Source organism: Cyprinus carpio, chromosome A25 (genome assembly GCF_018340385.1).
Source record: "Cyprinus carpio isolate SPL01 chromosome A25, ASM1834038v1, whole genome shotgun sequence".
Taxonomy (NCBI): domain Eukaryota; kingdom Metazoa; phylum Chordata; class Actinopteri; order Cypriniformes; family Cyprinidae; genus Cyprinus; species Cyprinus carpio.
The window spans coordinates 19,544,375-19,569,318 of NC_056596.1; the positions used below are offsets into that span (position 1 = coordinate 19,544,375).

Sequence of the window (24,944 nt, forward strand, 5' to 3'; positions counted from 1 at the left end):
ACTGATTTTAACTACAACCTTATATTTATGATCAGGAATTATTCCTGTGTCCCTCTTTCTCATAGCTACATGGTGAGTAGATAGGTCCCATCATTCTGAGATAAATGTGTTCAAAAGTCTGAAAAATCGGTATATAACTTTAAGTAACGTCAATACCGAAAACCTTTATTTCTGCAATTAAAGCACACTTTTTTGGGTGTTATTCCAAATCATTGTAAAGCCATTCAGAACTGCTAGGTACCCATGTGCTGATTAGCATTTTTGAGCTAGGGTTCAAAAGCATCTAAAACTGTCACTACTGAAACAGCCACGACTGAAACATCAGGAAAGTTTCGATTGTGACATCAATCACAATGGGGGGGGGGGGGGTTCCATACCATTTAGTTTTTATTTGTCTACAACTGTTCAGAACTGTGGTAGCTAACCATGTGCTGATTAGCATCTTTGAGATAGGTTCAAAAGTATCTAAAATTGTCACGAACGAAACGGTCACGAATGAAACAGAAAATAAACAGAATGTTAGTACAGTTATGCAAATTTGTAGTATTTTTGTATGTTTTAGTATGTGAGTTAAAATTCTGTAAAGTAGTCGCTTTTAATACATTACTGTCAATACTGAAAATGTGCAGTCACAACCAAAACATGGGATGTTTTGTCAAGAATAAAGTATCTTGAATTGTTAACTAAGATGATATGATATTGTTTGATTCAATGTATATTCAAACTATTGAATCATTAACTTTGAAATCAGTAGGATCATCTTTTTGCCTTTTACAAAGAAAGATTGGATTCAAAATACAAATCTCATAAATGACACTTGAAAAGATTAATTGTTATTGATTTACCTTCTAAAAATTCAAAAAGAGAATTAACTGCACAATTACTAAAAATGTGTACCTTGGATATTGTACAAATTGCATACATACAAACATTTCAGGAAAAAGACACATTTTTTTCAAGATGTTTCCAACTCTGACTTTGAACCAATTCTGTAGAATGGCCCGTATATGTCATACTGCATCTATTTATTTTATAATCGTAACTGGTTGTAAATAGTTTCTAATTAACTGAAGCGTTCTGTTAATGATCATTAGCTGTCTTACGAGTCACTACACTCCGAGAAAAAAAAATTGTAAAAACTGTCATTGGGGTGGTATCCTTTCAAAAGGTACTGATACTGTATGCTCTCAATATCATGTAGAAATGTTGATTCATGCATCATGACCTCAAGGTTAGATTATTGTAATGCTTTATTGGGTGATTGCTCTGTGTGCTTAATAAACAAACTCCAGCTAGTAAAGGGACCAATAAAAGCCCTGATATCTGAACTGGGAAAAGCGCCACTGCAGCGGGAATTGAAGACCTGATCAGACAATGAGGGAGCTCAGCGTAATTTATGGACTTAAAGCTTGGAGAAACAAACTACATGGTAGTGTTATCATAAATATATTTTGATACCGATTGGTAATGAAATCAAAAATGACCCTACTTACTTTTTTTAGTGCACATTACTAGTCTTGTGGTGGACAATTGAACCATGCAAGTCAGTAAACTGGGAGAAAAAAAAATTATCTGCCATCACTATGTTAATTAGTTTTCGCTCTGGTGTGGTCAGTTTGACGGCTTGAGGAGAATCCTATTGTTAAGTCATGACATAAGGACTGCTGTTTCCGGGTCCAAGCCTTTAATAATTTCACTTCAGAGTACTATCTCAGCATCCATTTATGAGCACTGTTTAATTAAAATTACATATTTAAACTAAGCATTTAAAAATTTACTGTGCACACTACAGTCTCTGTGCTCACAATGTCTTAGAGACTAATATTTTAGCTGAATCACTGTCAAGCCATCTGGGATTTCAGTATGGAGATAAAGGTTAGGGTTAGAGCCGGATTCAGACCCAAAGAATATTGAACAAGAGGATCACGCAGAACATTTGCACGCACGGATATTGCAAGACATATTAGAGTGGTAATGTTATTGTTGTTTTTGGCTAAATCACGTTTTAGATAGGATGTCAGATTGATATGGCAATATTGACACCATCCTTAACTATACCAGAGCAGACGGAACTTGCTGCTCTGGCAAGGGGCGGGGCTGTACTGAAACACCATCTAAGCTGTTCGCCAATCACAACATACTGGGACAGCTAACAAATCACAACACATTTCATTTTTCACAAGGCGGGCCTTCATCAAACCTGGAACTAATCGAGCCATTTGTGCCAGGCTGGGGAGAAAGGTATTGTAATAATGTAAATTATGTGAAAAATAATGAATTTTTCGAAGCACCAAGCATGAGAGCATGTTCTAGTACACCCCCAAAATGAAATCAAGACTTTGTAAAAGAGCGTAATAGGACCCCTTTAACCACTCCTTTACAACTGTGAATCTGCTATGAGCAAGAGGTGGAGTCGAGTGGAGGTGCACCACAATAAAACCCCGCCCTTTATTCAATATTCCATTTCACTTGGAAATACATCACAACACTGAAGTCAGTTGGAACTTCCGGTTCACAGGTACTTTGATACTGATTTTTTAAGGTATAGAAGTTGGAAATTCCTGTATCATGACCACTAATTCACATACTTTGTCAATAAGATAAAAGTAGGTTTTGATCAAAGCAGCTATTATCCACACAGATCTTTGATATTAATTTTTTTTGTAATTCATTAAATATCGCTGGATAAAAAGTAACTAGTAACTAGTACTCTGAGTAGTTTTTGAGAGGAGTACTAGGTACTTTTACTTAAGTACTGTTTTACACCAGTACTTTTTCTTGTAATTGAGTATTATTTCAGCAGTGTAACAGTACTTGTACTTAAGTACAAATTTCCATTACTCTTTCCACCAGTGGTTAATTAATGCCCTGGAGTGGTGTGATTTCCTTGTGGATTATTGTGATGTTTTTATCAGCTGTTTGGACGATGGCACCCATTCACTGTAGAGGATCCATTGATGAGCAAGTGATGGAATGCTACATTTCTCCAAATCTGATGAAGAAATAAACTAATCCACATCTTGCATGGCCCAAGGATGAGAACATTTTCTTGCATGCCAGCTTCACTCTCATCTGTTACTCATATTTAATAAATACCCTGTAGGTATTATAACATACACCTCATGTTCTGTTTTTGGTCTATTACCTGTGCGTCCATCAGCCACCGTCTGGCGTGAGAGGTCGCCCCTGTGTACTGTGGTCACCACTGTCCTGTACAAAGTGCCGGATCTCAAGCCCTGGAAGTGGTAGGAGGTGACATTGGGTGGCACACTTTCATTCTTCATGACCACGCTGTCATGGATGAGGAGCACGTGGTACAGATCCACCTCACCGGCTGCCACGTCCCAGCGTACCTGCAGAGCGTCTGTGCTGCCCTGATTGCTGACCCGCAGCTTTGTGACCTGTGCAGGGACTGACCACACACACAAGATTACTTAATAAAGACACATTATTGGATATTGTTTTTAAGATAATTAACACTCTAGTCATTCCAGCAGTTCCACCATCACAGCAGCACAACACTGGACCTCTGAATGACTCACTGGTTCTTCCTGTGACGTGGGCCGAACTACTCAAATCTCCACTATTGGTCATCACGGTGATCGTATAGGTATGTCCAGGCATCAGGTTATTAAAGTTGCATTCCTGTGCATCATGGGCTAATGTCTGTGTGTCCACAGTCGCGTCTTCATCCTTTAGCAGGATGGTGTAGTTGTCCCACTCGCCGAGAGGATGGTTCCACACAGCGCTCAGGGTGGTCTCTGTACTGTGATGGACATTCAGCCTCTGAACTGACCGGGGAGCTGATGGACAGGTGCAGAAAAAACAGAGAACTGTGTTTATATTTTACAATTTACCCTGCCTCTTATGTCCCCTGTCCCTGGTCCTATTGTGCACTATTGTGTCTTCAGGATTGCTATGAGGAACTGCTTCAGCTCTTCGGGATCACTGAAAAATCACCAGCAGCTGTGTTGAAGCAAGCTGGACAGTGAGTCTCATTTTAATTTGACATGAATACAAAGTGCACTGTTTAAAAAAGTGCTTAAGTGTGTTAACAATCATAGTCAATGTAAGTGTCTCTCTTTTCAGTAAGTAAACTTAAGTGGCCTTTCATTGTTAATATAATTTTATCTGCAAGTACAGTTTTTTTTACTTTGAAGTACAGTAAAAGTTCAAATGCAATACAATTTAAGTGCACTTCTTTTTCACTAGAGCCACTTCATGTTGGTTTCTGTTTACTGTTGCAAATTTCATGGCAGTAGTTGAGTTGATCAGTAACACACCTAGTCTCCCGTGGCAGCCTGCGGTTGAGCTCAGATATCCGCTCTCCACACTCACAGCAGCTCTGTACAGACGGCCCGGAATCAGAGTCCAGTTAGTGAAGCAGAACTCCACAAGATTCCTTTCAATCGTCCGGTTCATCAGCACAGAAGAGCCATTGAACAGCAGGATACGGTAGAAATCCCAGTCGCCATCAGGAGGAGACCAGGACAACCGCAGGGTCTTCTCATTAAGGGCTTCCAGCTTGAGATGAGCCACCCATCCTGGTGCTGATGAACAAGAGAGACAACAAGAGCTCATAAAGACACATCTCAGGTTATTTGTATCGGTGAACCATCAGTTGACAAGGCAATGAATCATCTGTTATTCAAATACATATATGGGCTATTCTACAGAACCCAAAAACACTTTTAAAAAGCATTCAAGTATTCATATCTTAGATGTTTACTAATTGTTTCTAGATGTTTCTATTATCTAATGAAACACACAAAAATATTTAAAATATCAGTAAGCTTAATTAAATCATAATTTTTTGGGGTACTTTCAGTTGGGCGGAGGCTGTCCCGAACCCTCTGTAAAATCACATCAAAACAGTGCATGTTTTTGTCCATTGGCTGAGACTGATTTTAACTACAACCCTATATTTATGATCAGGAATTATTCCTGTGTCCCTCTTTCTCATAGCTACATGGTGAGTAGATAGGTCCCATCATTCTGAGATAAATGTGTTCAAAAGTCTGAAAAATCTGTATATAACTTTAAGTAACGTCAATACCGAACACCTTTATTTCTGCAATTAAGCACACTTTTTTGGGTGTTATTCCAAATCATTGTAAAGCCATTCAGAACTGCTAGGTAGCCATGTGCTGATTAGCATTTTTGAGCTAGGGTTCAAAAGCATCTAAAACTGTCACTACTGAAACAGCCACGACTGGAACATCAGGAAAGTTTCGATTGTGACATTATTTTTTTTTTTTGGGGTGGGGGGTGTTTCCATACCATTTAGTTTTTATTTGTCTACAACTGTTCAGAACTGTGGTAGCTAACCATGTGCTGATTAGCATCTTTGAGATAGGTTCAAAAGTATCTAAAATTGTCACGGACGAAACAGAAAATAAGCTGAATGTTAGTACAGTTATGCAAATTTGTAGTATTTTAGTAAGTTTTAGTATGTGAGTTAAAATTCTGTAAGGTCATGTGGTCGCTTCTAAAACATTACTGTCAATACTGAAAATGTGCAGTCACAACCAAAACATGGGCTGTTTTGTCAAAAATAAAGTATATTGAATTGTTAACTAGATGATATGATATTGTTTGATTCAATGTATATTCAAACTATTGAATCATTAACTTTGAAATCAGTATGATCATCTTTTTGCCTTTTATAAAGAGAGATTGGATTTGGGAGCTCAGCGTAATTTATGGACTTAAAGCTTGGAGAAACAAACTACATGGTAGTGTTATCATAAATATATTTTGATACCGATTGGTAATGAAATCAAAAATGACCCTACTTACTTTTTTTAGTGCACATTACTAGTCTTGTGGTGGACAATTGAACCATGCAAGTCAGTAAACTGGGAGAAAAAAATTGTCTGCCATCGCTTCTGCTCTGGAATGGCGTTCTCGCTCTGATGACGTCAGTTTGACGGCTTGAGGAGAATCCTATTGTTAAGTCATGACATAAGGACTGCTGTTTCCGGGTCCAAGCCTCTAATAATTTCACTTCAGAGTACTATCTCAGCATCCATTTATGAGCACTGTTTAATTAAAATTACATATTTAAACTAAGCATTTAAAAATGTACTGTGCACACTACAGTCTCTGTGCTCACAATGTCTCAGACACTAATATTTTAGCTGAATCACTGTCAAGCCATCTGGGATTTCAGTATGGAGATAAAGGTTAGGGTTAGAGCCGGATTCAGACCCAAAGAATATTGAACAAGAGGATCACGCAGAACATTTGCACGCACGGATATTGCAAGACATATTAGAGTGGTAATGTTATTGTTGTTTTTGGCTAAATCACGTTTTAGATAGTGTAAGTAGTGAAATTATTTCCTTATGAAATGAGTTCTGTGTGAAGCCAGACTTTCAGGAACTCTCGCAATGCAAATGCAGATGCACCCTCGTGGAGCCAAACAAACAGATAGGAAGATCTGGAAGAAAGACCATTTGCTCTTTGGTACCTTCACCCTCCTTCCCCCCAGGGCACATGGTCCAGGCAACTAAAAGCTGTTACACTCACATAAAACATTTACTATATCTTCAGGATTCATGCTTGTAAACTTTTCATGTTTGGTATCATTTTAAAGGTCTCTGTGTGATTGGTAAAATGGTCTCAATTTCACAGTAGTCACTTGTATTATGAGAAAGATTCTTTTGTAGAATTGTGTTCTGCTGAGGAGGGTGTGTGTCCCCCTTTAGGGGTCTGTGAGAATGTTTATCTCCAGGAAGGTGTGACCCTGATGTGACCACGGGAACCTAAAAAACCAAAAGGTCTTTTATGTTTTTACAGCTGATTTGAAGATTATTTGTTGTCTGGTCTGAGTATTTAAGGGAAGTGACAAAACACTACTGCGCGATTCTGTTGCCAGAAAGCCCGTAGTGTGGAGTGTATTTCATATGCTCCATACTATGTATCTTCCTGAAGTCAGGTATACTATTATGTAATTGTGTTAAACACATTGTGCCTACAGAGCACACTGTATAGTTGTTTGTGCTACTACATGTACACATTGGCTAGTTAAGTTTATTCTCTAAAACACCTGAGTGCTTTGCTATGCATTTTAGACCATGTGTCTTAAATTAGGATAACTGTTACATGTGTGACTATGTTAAATTTGTGTGCCTCCTGCATGGATCACTTGGCCGTTCCCAATATGGCTACAGTGTCTTTGTGCAGGAGCAAAGTTGCAACATAACTACAATGTGATTTACAATTACACTATCCTTTCTAAATTGGCTTCTAATTATTTTCATTATGTAATTGGCATGATACAATTTTACCTGACTGATAATAAATTGTTATATTTGATTTATTCTGCATGATTCTTAATTCATTATTACTAGTAGATTAAAGTGAAGGTATTACCTCAAATCTGTGTTCAGGATTGTTCATACGAAAGGTTTAATAGATGGAGCATGGGGCACATCAATTGAGTCCATTTTGATTTCTGACTATCAATGTCTTAAATAAGTTGCATTTTTCGTAAATATATAAAAACTATACTTTTTGTACGAGTAAGCAGGGCTCGACCTACTTAAAGGTAGATATTTACCCTGCATCCAATGTTTAAGATCAGACTGACGAGTTTGTGTTCGGGAAGAGCATTCAATCAGCCGAAATGTTACTTCTAAAGCGATACCGGGTCCGCAATGAACGAATAATTAAAAGTATGGGATTTTTAGAATACTCAAATATCTAAAATTAATAAACAATCGATATCTGTGATCAGCTTTTGATAGAAATATTGCCTAAATTTAATGATCACGTGAAATTGGAGTCAGATTAAACATGGAGCTAGACTAAAATTCAAACTAAATCCTGATAAATTCAGAAGCGCAAAAAAAAAGACCGAATACGCATTAAACCTTCGACCAGGCCGCTGGATTCCGCTTTTTGGGCTGGCGGGTGGATCCTTACAGTTAGGATGTCAGATTGATATGGCAATATTGACACCATCCTTAACTTTACCAGAGCAGACGGAACTTGCTGCTCTGGCAAGGGGCGGAGCTGTACTGAAACACCATCTAAGCTGTTCGCCAATCACAACATACTGGGACAGCTAACAAATCACAACACATTTCATTTTTCGGAAGGCGGTCCTTCATCAAACCTGGAACTAATCGAGCCATTTGTGCCAGGCTGGGGAGAAAGGTATTGTAATAATGTAAATTATGTGAAAAATAATGCATTTTTCGAAGCACCAAGCATGAGAGCATGTTCTAGTACACCCCCAAAACGAAATCAAGACTTTGTAAAAGAGCATAATAGGACCCCTTTAACCACTCCTGTACAACCGTGAATCTGCTATGAGCAAGAGGTGGAGTGGAGTGGAGGTGCACCACAATAAAACCCCGCCCTTTATTCAATATTCCATTTCACTTGGAAATACATCACAACACTGAAGTCAGTTGGAACTTCTGGTTCACGGGTACTTTGATACTGATTTTTTTAAGGTATAGAAGTTGGAAATTCCTGTATCATGACCACTAATTCACAAACTTTGTCAATAAGATAAAAGTAGGTTTTGATCAAAGCAGCTATTATCCACATAGATCTTAGATTTTTTTTTTTTTTTGTAATTCATTAAATATCGCTGGATAAAAAGTAACTAGTAACTAGTACTCTGAGTAGTTTTTGAGAGGAGTACTTTGTACTTTTACTTAAGTACTGTTTTGACACCAGTACTTTTTCTTGTAATTGAGTATTATTTCAGCAATGTAACAGTACTTAAGTACAGTACTTAAGTACAAATTTCCAGTACTCTTTCCACCACTGGTTAATTAATGCCCTGGAGTGGTGTGATTTCCTTGTGGATTATTGTGATGTTTTTATCAGCTGTTTGGACGATGGCACCCATTCACTGTAGAGGATCCATTGATGAGCAAGTGATGGAATGCTACATTTCTCCAAATCTGGTGAAGAAATAAACTAATCCACATCTTGCATGGCCCAAGGATGAGAACATTTTCTTGCATCCCAGCTTCACTCTCATCTGTTACCCTTATTTAATAAATACTCTGTAGGTATCATAACATGCACCTCATGTTCTGTTTTTGGTCTATTACCTGTGCGTCCATCAGCCACTGTCTGGCGTGAGAGGTCGCCCCTGTGTACTGTGGTCACCGCTGTCCTGTACAAAGTGCCGGATCTCAAGCCCTGGAAGTGGTAGGAGGTGACATTGGGTGGCACACTTTCATTCTTCATGACCACGCTGTCATGGATGAGGAGCACGCGGTACAGATCCACCTCACCGGCTGCCACGTCCCAGCGTACCTGCAGAGCGTCTGTGCTGCCCTGATTGCTGACCCGCAGCTTTGTGACCTGTGCAGGGACTGACCACACACACAAGATTACTTAATAAAGACACATTATTGGATATTGTTTTTTAAGATAATTAACACTCTAGTCATTCCAGCAGTTCCACCCATCACAGCAGCACAACACTGGACCTCTGAATGACTCACTGGTTCTTCCTGTGACGTGGGCCGAACTACTCAGATCTCCACTATTGGTCGTCACGGTGATCATATAGGTATGTCCAGGCATCAGGTTATTAAAGTTGCATTCCTGTGCATCATGGGCTAATGTCTGTGTGTCCACAGTCGTGTCTTCATCCTTTAGCAGGATGGTGTAGTTGTTCCACTCGCCGAGAGGATGGTTCCACACAGCGCTCAGGGTGGTCTCTGTACTGTGATGGACATTCAGCCTCTGAACTGACCGGGGAGCTGATGGACAGGTGCAGAAAAACAGAGAACTGTGTTTATATTTTACAATTTACCCTGCCTCTTATGTCCCCTGTCCCTGGTCCTATTGTGCACTATTGTGTCTTCAGGATTGCTATGAGGAACTGCTTCAGCTCTTCGGGATCACTTAAAAATCACAAGCAGCTGTGTTGAAGCAAGCTGGACAGTGAGTCTCATTTTAATTTGACATGAATACAAAGTGCACTGTTTAAAAAAGTGCTTGTGTTAACAATCATAGTCAATGTAAGTGTCTCTCTTTTCAGTAAGTAAACTTAAGTGGCCTTTCATTGTTAATATAATTTTATCTGCAAGTACAGTTTTTTTTAAACTTTGAAGTACAGTAAAAGTGCAAATGCAATACAATTTGAGTGCACTTCTTTTTCACTAGAGCAGGCACTTCATGTTTTGTGAAGGCCACTTCATGTTGGTTTCTGTTTTACTGTTGCAAATTTCATGGCAGTAGTTGAGTTGATCAGTAACACACCTAGTCTTACCCGTGGCAGCCTGTGGTTGAGCTCAGATATCCGCTCTCCACACTCACAGCAGCTCTGTACAGACGACCCGGAATCAGAGTCCAGTTAGTGAAGCAGAACTCCACAAGATTCCTTTCAATCGTCCGGTTCATCAGCACAGAAGAGCCATTGAACAGCAGGATACGGTAGAAATCCCAGTCACCATCAGGAGGAGACCAGGACAACCGCAGGGTCTTCTCATTAAGGGCTTCCAGCTTGAGATGAGCCGCCCATCCTGGTGCTGATGAGCAACAGACACAACAAGAGCTCGTAAAGACACGTCTCAGGTTATTTGTATCGGTGAACCATCAGTTGACAAGGCAATGAATCATCTGTTATTCAAATACATATATGGGCTATTCTACAGAATTGGTGCAAACTGCTGTCCCACAACCCAAAAACACTTTTAAAAAGCATTTAAATATTCATATCTTAGATGTTTACTAATTGTTTCTAGATGTTTCTATTATCTAATGAAACACACAAAAATATTTAAAATATCAGTAAGCTTAATTAAATCATAATTTTTTGGAGTACTTTCAGTTGGGAGGAGGCTGTCCCGAACCGTCTGTACAATCACTACCAAAACAGTGCATGTTTTTGTCCATTGGCTGAGACTGATTTTAACTACAACCCTATATTTATGATCAGGAATTATTCCTGTGTCCCTCTTTCTCATAGCTACATGGTGAGTAGATAGGTCCCATCATTCTGAGATAAATGTGTTCAAAAGTCTGAAAAATCTGTGTGTAACTTTCAGTAACGTCAATACCGAACACCTTTATTTCTGCAATTAAGCACACTTTTTTGGGTGTTATTCCAAATCATTGTAAGGCCATTCAGAACTGCTAGGTAGCCATGTGCTGATTAGCATTTTTGAGCTAGGGTTCAAAAGCATCTAAAACTGTCACTGCCGAAACAGCCACGAGTGGAACATCAGGAAAGTTTCGATTGTGACATCATTTTTTTTTTTTGGGGGGGGGGGGGGGGTAGGGGGGTGGTGTTATTCCATACCATTTAGTTTTTATTTCTCTACAACTGTTCAGAACTGTGGTAGCTAACCATGTGCTGATTAGCATCTTTGAGATAGGTTCAAAAGTATCTAAAATTGTCACGAATGAAGCAGAAAATAAACAGAATGTTAGTACAGTTATGCAAATTTGTAGTATTTTAGTATGTTTTAGTATGTGAGTTAAAATTCTGTAAAGTCAAGTAGTCACTTTTAATACATTACTGTCAATACTGAAAATGTGCAGACACAACCAAAACATGGGCTGTTTTGTCAAAAATGAAGTATATTGAATTGTTAACTAAGATGATATGATATTGTTTGATTCAATGTATATTCAAACTATTGAATCATTAACTTTGAAATCAGTATGATCATCTTTTTGCCTTTTATAAAGAAAGATTGGATTCAAAATACAAATCTCATAAATGACACTTAAAAAATTTAATTGTTATTGATTTACCTTCTAAAAATTCAAAATGAGAATTAACTGCACAATTACTAAAAATGTGTACCTTGGATATTGTACAAATTGCATACATACAAAATTTCAGGAAAAAGACACATTTTTTTCAAGATGTTTCCAACTCTGACTTTGAACCAATTCTGTAGAATGGCCCGTATATGTCATACTGCATCTATTTATTTTATAATCGTAACTGGTTGTAAATAGTTTCTAATTAACTGAAGCGTTCTGTTAATGATCATTAGCTGTCTTACGAGTCACTACACTCCGAGAAAAAAAAATTGTAAAAACTGTCATTGGGGTGGTATCCTTTCAAAAGGTACTGATACTGTATACTCTCAACATCATGTAGAAATGTTGATTCATGCATCATGACCTCAAGGTTAGATTATTGTAATGCTTTATTGGGTGATTGCTCTGTGTGCTTAATAAACAAACTCCAGCTTTCTTACTAGAACCAGGAAGTATGACCATATTAGCCCGGTTCTGTCAACTCTGCACTGACTCCCTATTGAACAATGAATACATTTTAAAATCTTTTTAATTACTTATAAATCCGTGAATGGTTTACCGCTTCAGTTCTTGAGCGAGCTCATATCACATTATAGTCCTTCATGTCTGCTGTGATTTCAAAAACTCTGGCATTTTGGTCATATCTAGAATATCAAAATCAACTGTCCTTTAGGAAAAAGGAAAAGGCAGATTCTTTTCCTATTTAGCACCCAGACTCTGGAACAATCTACCTAGTGTTGTTCGGGAGGCAGACACACTGTCAGTTTAAATCTAGATTAAAGACAGATACCTGCGTAGACCTCGTCACCTCGACAACTATTGGCACAAAACCACAGGAACCAGACAAGTCCTCTGCACAATCTGACCTGTGTTGCAGTCTGGAATTAAACCACGCCATGCTGGTTTCTGTCAGTGATGAAATTTGGTGACTTACCTGGTCATCAGGTTCCTTGGGGGGGCAGAAGGTAAAATCCTCCCCGTGCCTCTCCATACCCTCTTGGGACCTGTCTCTAGTGCTTAAAACACTACAGCAGGGCCCATTTGAGCCTTTGCACTCAGTCGAGCTAAAGTTTCTTTCATCGAAAACTCTGCTCCTGCTTGCACTGGCCTCCATCAACTTACTTTTAAATCATAGTTCATTAATGAGTACGCCCACAATTTGAATTGATATTCAAACCTTTAACGGCACTTCAGTATTGTTCTCAGTGTGGCGCATGCGCGAGCGGCGACACGGTCTCTTTGCGCGTCCTTAGCTGTGTTTGTTTGTTTTATTAATTGTTTTACAATCCATCAATATTGACGGTTAAAGTAAGTCTTTTTCTTTTTTTTTTAGATGAATGTTCAGGGCTCAGAATGAAGCCGAACTCAGTTATGCTGCTGGTGATTTTGATCACTTATGCTGCCGGTTACAATCATTACATGCATAGTGACCAGGGAGCGCGAATCACCTACACACGAGACTTTCTACTAAATTTTTAAATCCCCTGCAACGCGATTTCATCCCTATGACAAATCGTTGTTACCACCGGAATGTGTCAGGGGCAGCAATGCCAAAGCAGAAAAACGTGGCAGGAAAGGAGGAATCCGGGAACGAGTGAAAAGACAGCCCTACAGACAATCACTTCCAACTGTCATGTTCGGCAATGTCCAAAGCCTAAGGAATAAGGCAGATGAGTTGCGGGCCTGCACTCAGTATCTCACCGAATACCGGCAATCCTGCCTTATCTGCCTGACAGAAAGCTGGCTCACTGAGACAGACTCCGACAAATCGGTCGAACTAGAGGGCTACACGCTGGTGAGGATGGACCGTAATCAGAACTCCGGGAAAAGGAAAGGTGGAGGTGTGTGCGTGTTTGTTAACAATACATATTGTAACCCTGGTCATATTACGATGAAGCATCAGATCTGTACAAAGGACATTGAACTTTTAGCGCTTTCCTTAAGGCCTTATTATTTGCCTAGAGAAATACACCAAATCAGACTGTTTGTTGTATATATTGCGCCCTCCGCCAACACATTGGCCGCTGCCACTACGATTCATGAACTTGTAACTAAAGCGGAGGAAGAGGCCCCCGATGCAGCTAATTTTTTGTTGGGTGACTTTAATTCATGCAGTTTAAAGGAACATTTACCTACGTACCAACAATATGTAACCTGTTCAACACGCAATAAAGCTTGCCTTGACCATTGTTATGGAAATATCCAGGATGCGTTTTATTCTAAGGCCCTGCCCGGTTTAGGGAATTCGGACCATAATATGATTAAACTGATGCCAAAATATGTGTCCCACCTACGGCGTGAAAAATCAAAAAAGGTGGAGGTTAAATGCTGGACTGCTGTTGCGACTGAGGCACTTCAGGATTGCCTGGAGTGCACAGATTGGAATGTAGTGACCGATGGGACTGACAATGTCAATGAAGCAGTGTTTGCTATATCGGGGTATGTACAATTCTTTGAGGACGCAATGATCCCCCGAAAGACTATTAAGATGTATCCTAATAATAAGCCCTGGGTTACCCCAGAGTTAAAGCAACTCCTTAATGAGAAAAAGTGTGTGTTTAAATCAGGAGGAAGTAGAGAAGAGAAAAAAGACAGTGCAGAAAAAGATTAAAAGCCAAAATCAATGATTGCAAAGCAGCATATAAACATAAGTTAGAAAACTTAAACTTAAAGGTGACGCTAGGAGAGCTTGGCAGGGAGTCCAATCTATCACAGGATATAAGTCCAAGAAGCATCCGTTGGTAGCAGAGAATAATTTTAATATGGCAAATTAATTAAATGATTTTTATTGTAGATTTGATATACATGATTTTAAAGTTGAACAGAATGAGATCATTACAGCAGTAAGAGACATGAAGGGTATAGATTTTGATATCCCCATGGACGAGGTCAAATTCTATTTTAGACGTGTAAATCCTCGTAAAGCATGTGGACCTGATGGTATTAGCTGCAGGACATTGAAGGTGTGTGCTGATCAGTTGGCACAGCCCTTCCATAGGTTGTTTCAGCTGTCATTAGATACAGGCGTTATTCCCAGCCTATGGAAACAATCCTTAATAGTGCCTGTGCCTAAAAAACAGTAGACCTAAGGAATTTAATGATCTGCGCCCTGTTGCCCTTACCTCTGCAGTTATGAAATGTTTTGAAAAAATAATTTTAAAACAACTTCTCCAAGAGGTTTCACCCCTTTTAGACCCGAATCAATTTGCATATCGTGCAGAGAGAGGTGTTGAGGATGCACTATTATCTTTGATTAACAGCACTCATGAGCACCTTGAACATGCTCGGAGCCTGGTCAAGATTATTTTCATTGATTTCAGTAGTGCTTTTAATACGATCCAACCCCACCTGCTGGTGAGAAAATTAGTGCATTTGGGAGTAAATCCCCAAATGATTTTATGGATCTATTTCTTCTTGACAGATCGTAGTCAGCAGGTCAGATTTAATTCATGTATATCATCCTCAAAAATGATAAATACAGGGGCACCACAAGGGTGTGTTCTGTCGCCTATCCTATATACATTATACACTAATAATTGTCAAGCTTCCTCTTCAGCTCACATTTATTTTAAATATGCTGAGGACACAGCATTGGTTGGTTTTTTAAAGTCGGACATATCTTCTGTGAGTGGTTTTCAGAGGGAATTGTGGTGTTCTGAAAATTTTCTGGAAATCAATGTGAAGATAACAAAAGAGATGGTTATAAATTTTAGCAAAAATAGAATGATAGTTCCCCCCTCTAAAATTAATGGTGAATTAGTGGAGAGGGTCTCAACGTATAAATATTTGGGAGTCTAAATTAACTTTTAATGAATGTGCACTAAACAAAATTAAGAAAATGCACCAGCGGATGTACTTCCTTAGGAAATTATATAATTTTGGATTAGAAAAACACATTCTTGTAATGTTTTATAAAAGCCTACTTCAGAGTGTTTTGTCCTTTGGCCTCATCTGTGTGTTTGGTAACATGCATGTTAAGGACCAAAAGAAACTGCAGCGCATGATCAAAATCATGCCAGCAGGATCATCGGAATTGACCAGGTGTCGGTAGCTCAGCTGTACAATGAGCTTATTTCAAAAAAGACTGACCAAATCGTTAATGACCCTACTCACCCTCTATATCATAAATTTATGAGAAGTAATAGGTCAACTGGTAGAATTTTACAACAGAGAATTAGAACAGAAAGGTATAATAAATCATTTGTCCCCATAGCGATCAGATTGTATAATGATCAAGCACATCGCAAGCTATCATAGTTTTAGTTATCTGATAATATTATACATTTTTAACGTTACATGTTGGATTGTAATTTTCATTCTTGTAGTACTGTTATTTTTTGTATAGATTGTGTTTTATGTGTTGTGTTTGTTTTTTGAAGAATATGTTGTGATAAGGGCGTGTAATGAATGAATGACCATATGAATTTCCCCTTGTGGGAAAATAAAGTTCACCTTGACCTTGAGTAGCCAGTAGTAAAGGGACCAATAAAAGCCCTGATATCTGAACTGGGAAAAGTGACACTGCAGCAAGAATTGAAGAGCTGATCAGACAATGAGGGAGCTTAGCGTAATTTATGGACTTAAAGCTTGGAGAAACAAACTACATGGTAGTGTTATCATAAATATATTTTGATACCGATTGGTAATGAAATCAAAAATGACCCTACTTACTTTTTTTAGTGCACATTACTAGTCTTGTGGTGGACAATTGAACCATGCAAGTCAGTAAACTGAGTCTAAAAATATTAGAGACTAATATTTTAGCTGAATCACTGTCAAGCCATCTGGGATTTCAGTATGGAGATAAAGGTTAGGATTAGAGCCGGATTCAGACCCCAAGAATATTGAACAAGAGGATCACGCAGAACATTTGCATGCACGGATATTGCAAGACATATTAGAGTGGTAATGTTATTGTTGTTGTTGTTTTTGGCTAAATCACGTTTTAGATAGGATGTCAGATTGATATGGCAATATTGACACCATCCTTAACTATACCAGAGCAGACGGAACTTGCTGCTCTTGCAAGGGACGGGGCTGTACTGAAACACCATCTAAGCTGTTCACCAATCACAACATACTGGGACAGCTAACAAATCACAACACATTTCATTTTTCGGAAGGCGGGCCTTCATCAAACCTGGAACTAATCGAGCCATTTGTGCCAGGCTGGGGAGAAAGGTATTGTAATAATGTAAATTATGTGAAAAATAATGCATTTTTTCGAACCACCAAGCATGAGAGCATGTTCTAGTACACCCTCAAAAACGAAATCAAGACTTTGTAAAAGAGCATAATAGGACCCCTTTAACCACTCCTGTACAACCGTGAATCTGCTATGAGCAAGAGGTGGAGTCGAGTGGAGGTGCACCACAATAAAAACCCCGCCCTTTATTCAATATTCCATTTCACTTGGAAATACATCACAACACTGAAGTCGGTTGGAACTTCCGGTTCACGGGTACTTTGATACTGATTTTTTAAGGTACTGAAGTTAGAAATTCCTGTATCATGATCACTAATTCATGTACTTTGTCAATAAGATAAAAGATAAAGTAGTTATTATCCACACAGATCTTTGAGATGAATATTTTTTGATAATTCATTAAATATCGCCAGCTAAAAAGTAACTTGTAACTAGTACTCTGCGTAGTTTTTGAGAGGAGTACTCGGTACTTTTACTTAAGTACTGTTTTGACACCAGTACTTTTTCTTGTAATTGAGTATTATTTCAGCAGTGTAACAGTACTTGTACTTAAGTACAAATTTCCATTACTCTTTCCACCACTGGTTAATTAATGCCCTGGAGTGGTGTGATTTCCATGTGGATTATTGTGATGTTTTTATCAGCTGTTTGGACGATGGCACCCATTCACTGTAGAGGATCCATTGATGAGCAAGTGATGGAATGCTACATTTCTCCAAATCTGATGAAGAAATAAACTAATCTACATCTTGCATGGCCCAAGGATGAGAACATTTTCTTGCATGCCAGCTTCACTCTCATCTGTTACTCTTATTTAATAAATACCCTGTAGGTATTATAACATACACCTCATGTTCTGTTTTTGGTCTATTACCTGTGCGTCCATCAACCACTGTCTGGCGTGAGAGGTCGCCCCTGTGTACTGTGGTCACCACTGTCCTGTACAAAGTGCCGGATCTCAAGCCCTGGAAGTGGTAGGAGGTGACATTGGGTGGCACACTTTCATTCTTCATGACCACGCTGTCATGGATGAGGAGCACGCGGTACAGATCCACCTCACCGGCTGCCACGTCCCAGCGTACCTGCAGAGCGTCTGTGCTGCCCTGATTGCTGACCCGCAGCTTTGTGACCTGTGCAGGGACTGACCACACACACAATATTACTTCATAAAGACATATTATTGGATATTGTTTTTAAGATAATTAACACTCTAGTCATTCCAGCAGTTCCATCCATCACAGCAGCACAACACTGGACCTCTGAATGACTCACTGGTTCTTCCTGTGACGTGGGCCGAACTACTCAAATCTCCACTATTGATCATCACGGTGATCGTATAGGTATGTCCAGGCATCAGGTTATTAAAGTTGCATTCCTGCGCATCATGGGCTAATGTCTGTGTGTCCACAGTCGTGTCTTCATCCTTCAGCAGGACGGTGTAGTTGTCCCACTCGCCGAGAGGATGGTTCCACACAGCGCTCAGGGTGGTCTCTGTACTGTGATGGATATTCAGCCTCTGAACTGACCGGGGAGCTGATGGACAGGTGCAGAAAAACAGAGAACTGTGTTTATATTTTACAATTTACGTCAATTTACTTATGTCCCCTGTCCCTGGTCCTATTGTGCACTATTGTGTCTTCAGGATTGCTATGAGGAACTGCTTCAGCTCTTTGGGATCACTTAGAAATCACCAGCAGCTGTGCTGAAGCAAGCTGGACAGTGAGTCTCATTTTAATTTGACATGTATACAAAGTGCACTGTTTAAAAAAGTGCTTAAGTGTGTTAACAATCATAGTCAATGTAAGTGTCTCTCTTTTCAGTAAGTAAACTTAAGTGGCCTTTCATTGTTAATATAATTTTATCTGCAAGTACAGTTTTTTTTTTAACTTTGAAGTACAGTAAAAGTGCAAATGCAATACAATTTGAGTGCATTTCTTTTTCACTAGAGCAGGCACTTCATGTTTTGTGAGGGCCACTTCATGTTGGTTTCTGTTTTACTGTTGCAAATTTCATGGCAGTAGTTGAGTTGATCAGTAACACACCTAGTCTCCCGTGGCAGCCTGCGGTTGAGCTCAGATATCCGCTCTCCACACTCACAGCAGCTCTGTACAGACGGCCCGGAATCAGAGTCCAGTTAGTGAAGCAGAACTCAACAAGATTCCTTTCAATCGTCCGGTTCATCAGCACAGAAGAGCCATTGAACAGCAGGATACGGTAGAAATCCCAGTCGCCATCAGGAGGAGACCAGGACAACTGCAGGGTCTTCTCATTAAGGGCTTCCAGCTTGAGATGAGCCACCCATCCTGGTGCTGATGAGCAACAGACACAACAAGAGCTCATAAAGACACGTCTCAGGTTATTTGTATCGGTGAACCATCAGTTGACAAGGCAATGAATCATCTGTTATTCAAATACATATATGGGCTATTCTACAGAATTGGTGCAAACTGGTGTCCCACAACCCAAAAACACTTTTAAAAAGCATTTAAGTATTCATATCTTAGATGTTTACTAATTGTTTCTAGATGTTTCTATTATCTAATGAAACACACAAAAATATTTAAAATATCAATAAGCTTAATTAAATCATAATTTTTTGGGGTACTTTCAGTTGGGAGGAGGCTGTCCGAAACCCTCTGTACAATCACTACCAAAACAGTGCATGTTTTTGTCCATTGGCTGAGACTGATTTTAACTACAACCCTATATTTATGATCAGGAATTATTCCTGTGTCCCTCTTTCTCATAGCTACATGGTGAGTAGATAGGTATGATATGATATTGTTTGATTCAATGTATATTCAAACTATTGAATCATTAACTTTGAAATCAGTATGATCATCTTTTTGCCTTTTACAAAGAAAGATTGGATTCAAAATACAAATCTCATAAATGACACTTAAAAAATTTAATTGTTATTGATTTACCTTCTAAAAATTCAAAATGAGAATTAACTGCATAATTACTAAAAATCTGTACCTTTGATATTGTACCAATTGCATAATATAAAATTTCTGGAAAAAGACACATTTTTTTCAAGATGTTTCCAACTCTGACTTTGAACTTTGAATTCTGTAGAATGGCCCGTATATGTCATACTGCATCTATTTGCTGTGCACACTACAGTCTCTGTGCTCACAATGTCTTAGACACTAATATTTTAGCTGAATCACTGTCAAGCCATCTGGGATTTCAGTATGGAGATAAAGGTTAGGGTTAGAGCCGGATTCAGACCCCAAGAATATTGAACAAGAGGATCACGCAGAACATTTGCACGCACGGATATTGCAAGACGGAACTTGCTGCTCTGGCAAGGGGCGGGGCTGTACTGAAACACCATCTAAGCTGTTCGCCAATCACAACATACTGGGACAGCTAACAAATCACAACACATTTCATTTTTCGGAAGGGGGGCCTTCATCAAACCTGGAACTAATCGAGCCATTTGTGCCAGGCTGGGGAGAAAAGTATTGTAATAATGTAAATTATGTGAAAAATAATGCATTTTTCGAAGCACCAAGCATGAGAGCATATTCTAGTACACCCTCAAAACGAAATCAAGACTTTCTAAAAGAGCATAATAGGACCCCTTTAACCACTCCTGTACAACCGTGAATCTGCTATGAGCAAGAGGTGGAGTGGAGTGGAGGTGCACCACAATAAAACCCCGCCCTTTATTCAATATTCCATTCCACTTGGAAATACATCACAACACTGAAGTCAGTTGGAACTTCCGGTTCACGGGTACTTTGATACTGATTTTTTTAAGGTATAGAAGTTGGTAATTCCTGTATCATGACCACTAATTCACATACTTTGTCAATAAGATAAAAGTAGGTTTTGATCAAAGCAGCTATTATCCACATAGATCTTTGATATTAATTTTTTTGTAATTCATTAAATATCGCTGGATAAAAAGTAACTAGTAACTAGTACTCGGAGTAGTTTTTGAGAAGAGTAATTTGTAATTTTACTTAAGTAATGTTTTGACACCAGTACTTTTACTTGTAATTGAGTATTATTTCAGCAGTGTAACAGTACTTGTACTTAAGTACAAATTTCCATTACTCTTTCCACCAGTGGTTAATTAATGCCCTGGAGTGGTGTGATTTCCTTGTGGATTATTGTGATGTTTTTATCAGCTGTTTGGACGATGGCACCCATTCACTGTAGAAGATTCATTGATGAGCAAGTGATGGAATGCTACATTTCTCCAAATCTGATGATGAAATAAACTAATCCACATCTTGCATGGCCCAAGGATGAGAACATTTTCTTGCATGCCAGCTTCACTCTCATCTGTTACGCTTATTTAATAAATACCCTGTAGGTATTATAACATACACCCCATGTTCTGTTTTTGGTCTATTACCTGTGCGTCCATCAGCCACCGCCTGGCGTGAGAGGTCGCCCCTGTGTACTGTGGTCACCACTGTCCTGTACAAAGTGCCGGATCTCAAGCCCTGGAAGTGGTAGGAGGTGACATTGGGTGGCACACTTTCATTCTTCATGACCACGCTGTCATGGATGAGGAGCACGCGGTACAGATCCACCTCACCGGCTGCCACGTCCCAGCATACCAGCAGAGCGTCTGTGCTGCCCTGATTGCTGACCCACAGCTTTGTGACCTGTGCAGGGACTGACCACACACACAAGATTACTTCATAAAGACATATTATTGGATATTGTTTTTAAGATAATTAACACTCTAGTCATTCCAGCAGTTCCACCATCACAGCAGCACAACACTGGACCTCTGAATGACTCACTGGTTCTTCCTGTGACGTGGGCTGAACTATTCAGATCTCCACTTTTGGTCGTCACGGTGATCGTATAGGTATGTCCAGGCATCAGGTTATTAAAGTTGCATTCCTGTGCATCATGGGCTAATGTCTGTGTGTCCACAGTCATGTCTTCATCCTTTAGCAGGATGGTGTAGTTGTCCCACTCGCCGAGAGGATGGTTCCACACAGCGCTCAGGGTGGTCTCTGTACTGTGATGGACATTCAGCCTCTGAACTGACCGGGGAGCTGATGGACAGGTGCAGAAAAACAGAGAACTGTGTTATATTTTACAATTTACCCTGCCTCTTATGTCCCCTGTCCCTGGTCCTATTGTGCACTATTGTGTCTTCAGGATTGCTATGAGGAACTGCTTCAGCTCTTCGGGATCACTTAAAAATCACCAGCAGCTGTGCTGAAGCAAGCTGGACAGTGAGTCTCATTTTAATTTGACATGAATACAAAGTGCACTGTTTAAAAAAGTGCTTAAGTGTGTTAACAATCATAGTCAATGTAAGTGTCTCTCTTTTCAGTAAGTAAACTTAAGTGGCCTTTCATTGTTAATATAATTTTATCTGCAAGTACAGGTTTTTTTTTTTTTTACTTTGAAGTACAGTAAAAGTGCAAATGCAATACAATTTAAGTGCACTTCTTTTTCACTAGAGCAAGCACTTTGTGTTTTGTGAAGGCCACTTCATGTTGGTTTCTGTTTTACTGTTGCAAATTTCATGGCAGTAGTTGAGTTGATCAGTAACACACCTAGTCTCCCGTGGCAGCCTGTGGTTGAGCTCAGATATCCGCTCTCCACACTCACAGCAGCTCTGTACAGACGGCCCGGAATCAGAGTCCAGTTAGTGAAGCAGAACTCCACAAGATTCCTTTCAATCGTCCGGTTCATCAGCACAAAAGAGCCATTGAACAGCAGGATACGGTAGAAATCCCAGTCACCATCAGGAGGAGACCAGGACAACCGCAGGGTCTTCTCATTAAGGGCTTCCAGCTTGAGATGAGCCACCCATCCTGGTGCTGATGAGCAACAGACACAACAAGAGCTCATAAAGACACGTCTCAGGTTATTTGTATCGGTGAACCATCAGTTGACAAGGCAATGAATCATCTGTTATTCAAATACATATATGGGCTATTCTACAGAATTGGTGCAAACTGCTGTCCCACAACCCAAAAACACTTTTAAAAAGCATTTAAGTATTCATATCTTAGATGTTTACTAATTGTTTCTAGATGTTTCTATTATCTAATGAAACACACAAAAATATTTTAAATATCAGTAAGCTTAATTAAATCATATTTTTTTTGGGTACTTTCAGTTGGGAGGAGGCTGTCCCGAACCCTCTGTACAATCACTACCAAAACAGTGCATGTTTTTGTCCATTGGCTGAGACTGATTTTAACTACAACCCTATATTTACAATCAGGAATTATTCCTGTGTCCCTCTTTCTCATAGCTACATGGTGAGTAGATAGGTCCGATCATTCTGAGATAAATGTGTTCAAAATTCTGAAAAATCTGTGTGTAACTTTCAGTAACGTCAATACCGAACACCTTTATTTCTGCAGTTAAGCACACTTTTTTGGGTGTTATTCCAAATCATTGTAAAGCCATTCAGAGTTGCTAGGTAGCCATGTGCTGATTAGCATTTTTGAGCTAGGGTTCAAAAGCATCTAAAACTGTCACTACCAAAAACAGCCATGACTGAAACATGGGGAAAGTTTCGATTGTGACATCATTTTTTTTGGGGGGGGTGGGGTGGGGGGGGCTGTTATTCCATACCATTTAGTTCAAGGGAATTTCGAACTGCGTCCTCTAGGGGTCGCTATGGGGAACACCTCGTCGTGACCCGTGTCTGAAGCATACACTGAAAAAACAACAACGAGTTGGCCGGCGACAGCCTCTGACGTCACTACCGGCGCGACTTTAAACAAGCACCGGGATAACACGTCATTCTCTTTTTTGTTTGAAGCGTGCATCTGAACCGGTAAGAGCGCTCTTTCTCTGTCTATCATGGCGATTACTAGCAAGCGTTTAGACAATGTGTGTATTTGATACCCGATGACACACACGATCTTTGCGTCATTTGTTTGGGTAAAGAGCATGCACGCAATGTCTTTGAGGAGGCAATCTGCATGCATTGCGAGCGTTTTTTAAGGAAAAAGCTCCGCTCTCGTTCGTCTCTCTTTCCGAGAAAAGAAAAAAAAAAAGGCAGCCATCTGCTTCCCGCGGTTCAGGACCCGCCGCTGCTGAGGCACGGAGGAGAATGAGCTCGTGAGAATTTCAGGTGGATCTGTCTGAATGGTTTAAAGAGGGACTTTCCCTTTCACGCTCATAATGGCGGCAGACGAGAGAGAGCCTCGGGAGGATGATGTTATATCTTTAACACTTTCTGATACTGAGGTTAGTGCTCTGCTGGGTTTTTACCCAGGAAAAGCAGGAGATATTTGAGGATGGTGTAGAAGCTGAGGCTGAGCCTTCTCAATTCTCCTGCCCTGCGTATGTAGAGCTGTTGGAGTTTATAGATCGCGCCTCGATGAGTGTTATCTTTCTGACCATAGCCCTCCAGCTCAGGTGAGCCTTCCATTTCTGCCTGTTTCTCCATACAGAGATCGAAAGGAAATGAAAGAGGCCGTTTTCTTCTCGCATCCATCGGTTTCGGCATAAGAGTTTTGCCGACATCGAGTCGATGCGCGGAAAACGGCTATGAGAGGATGCCCCCTGTAGAAAGAGCTTTCATTCTGCGGGGGAGACATCCTCTCTTAATCTCCCTCCTTGCTATCTAAGCCCCTTCAAGCAATGCATCTTGCTTAAATGGCAAGGCATACGCAGCAGCAGGTCAGGCTGTGGCTTTATTACACACGATGGTGGTGCTTCAAGCATATCAGACTGATCTGCTAAGAGACCTGGATAAAAGTGAAGGCCTTTTTCCTGATCAGGTAGCTGCGCCGCACCACAGGCCTCTCTCCGGGCTACCAAGCAGGCCGCCTCTGCCAAGCGCAGGACTATAGCGGCCATGGTGGTGGTGGAGAGACTTCTGTGGATGAACCTGGCAGACATCGGGAAGAAAGAAAAGGCTTTCTTCTCGATGCTCAGGTTTCACCTTCTGAACTTTTCGGTATTTCCATTGAGACAGTGATCGAGAAGTTCGGAGAGACGAAGGCACACTCTGCTGCTTTCAGATCTTTCGTTC

At 39.9% G+C, this 24,944-nt stretch overlaps 1 protein-coding gene across 3 annotated transcripts in view; it reads right to left on the reverse strand.

Annotated features, from left to right (window-relative positions):
- Positions 1–24,944, reverse strand: part of LOC109101404 (protein tyrosine phosphatase receptor type b) — a 126,094-nt gene that overhangs the window by 38,141 nt on the left and 63,009 nt on the right. For all 3 annotated transcript variants that reach the window (XM_042715829.1, XM_042715828.1, XM_042715830.1), the window contains 9 exons: positions 22,501–22,767; positions 21,730–21,990; positions 21,333–21,599; positions 19,003–19,269; positions 9,477–9,737; positions 9,078–9,344; positions 4,284–4,550; positions 3,543–3,803; positions 3,146–3,412 (listed from right to left, as the gene is read on the reverse strand). In XM_042715829.1, the coding sequence (XP_042571763.1) occupies positions 3,146–3,412; positions 3,543–3,803; positions 4,284–4,550; positions 9,078–9,344; positions 9,477–9,737; positions 19,003–19,269; positions 21,333–21,599; positions 21,730–21,990; positions 22,501–22,767 (2,385 nt within the window). The remainder of the gene's footprint in view (positions 1–3,145; positions 3,413–3,542; positions 3,804–4,283; positions 4,551–9,077; positions 9,345–9,476; positions 9,738–19,002; positions 19,270–21,332; positions 21,600–21,729; positions 21,991–22,500; positions 22,768–24,944) is intronic.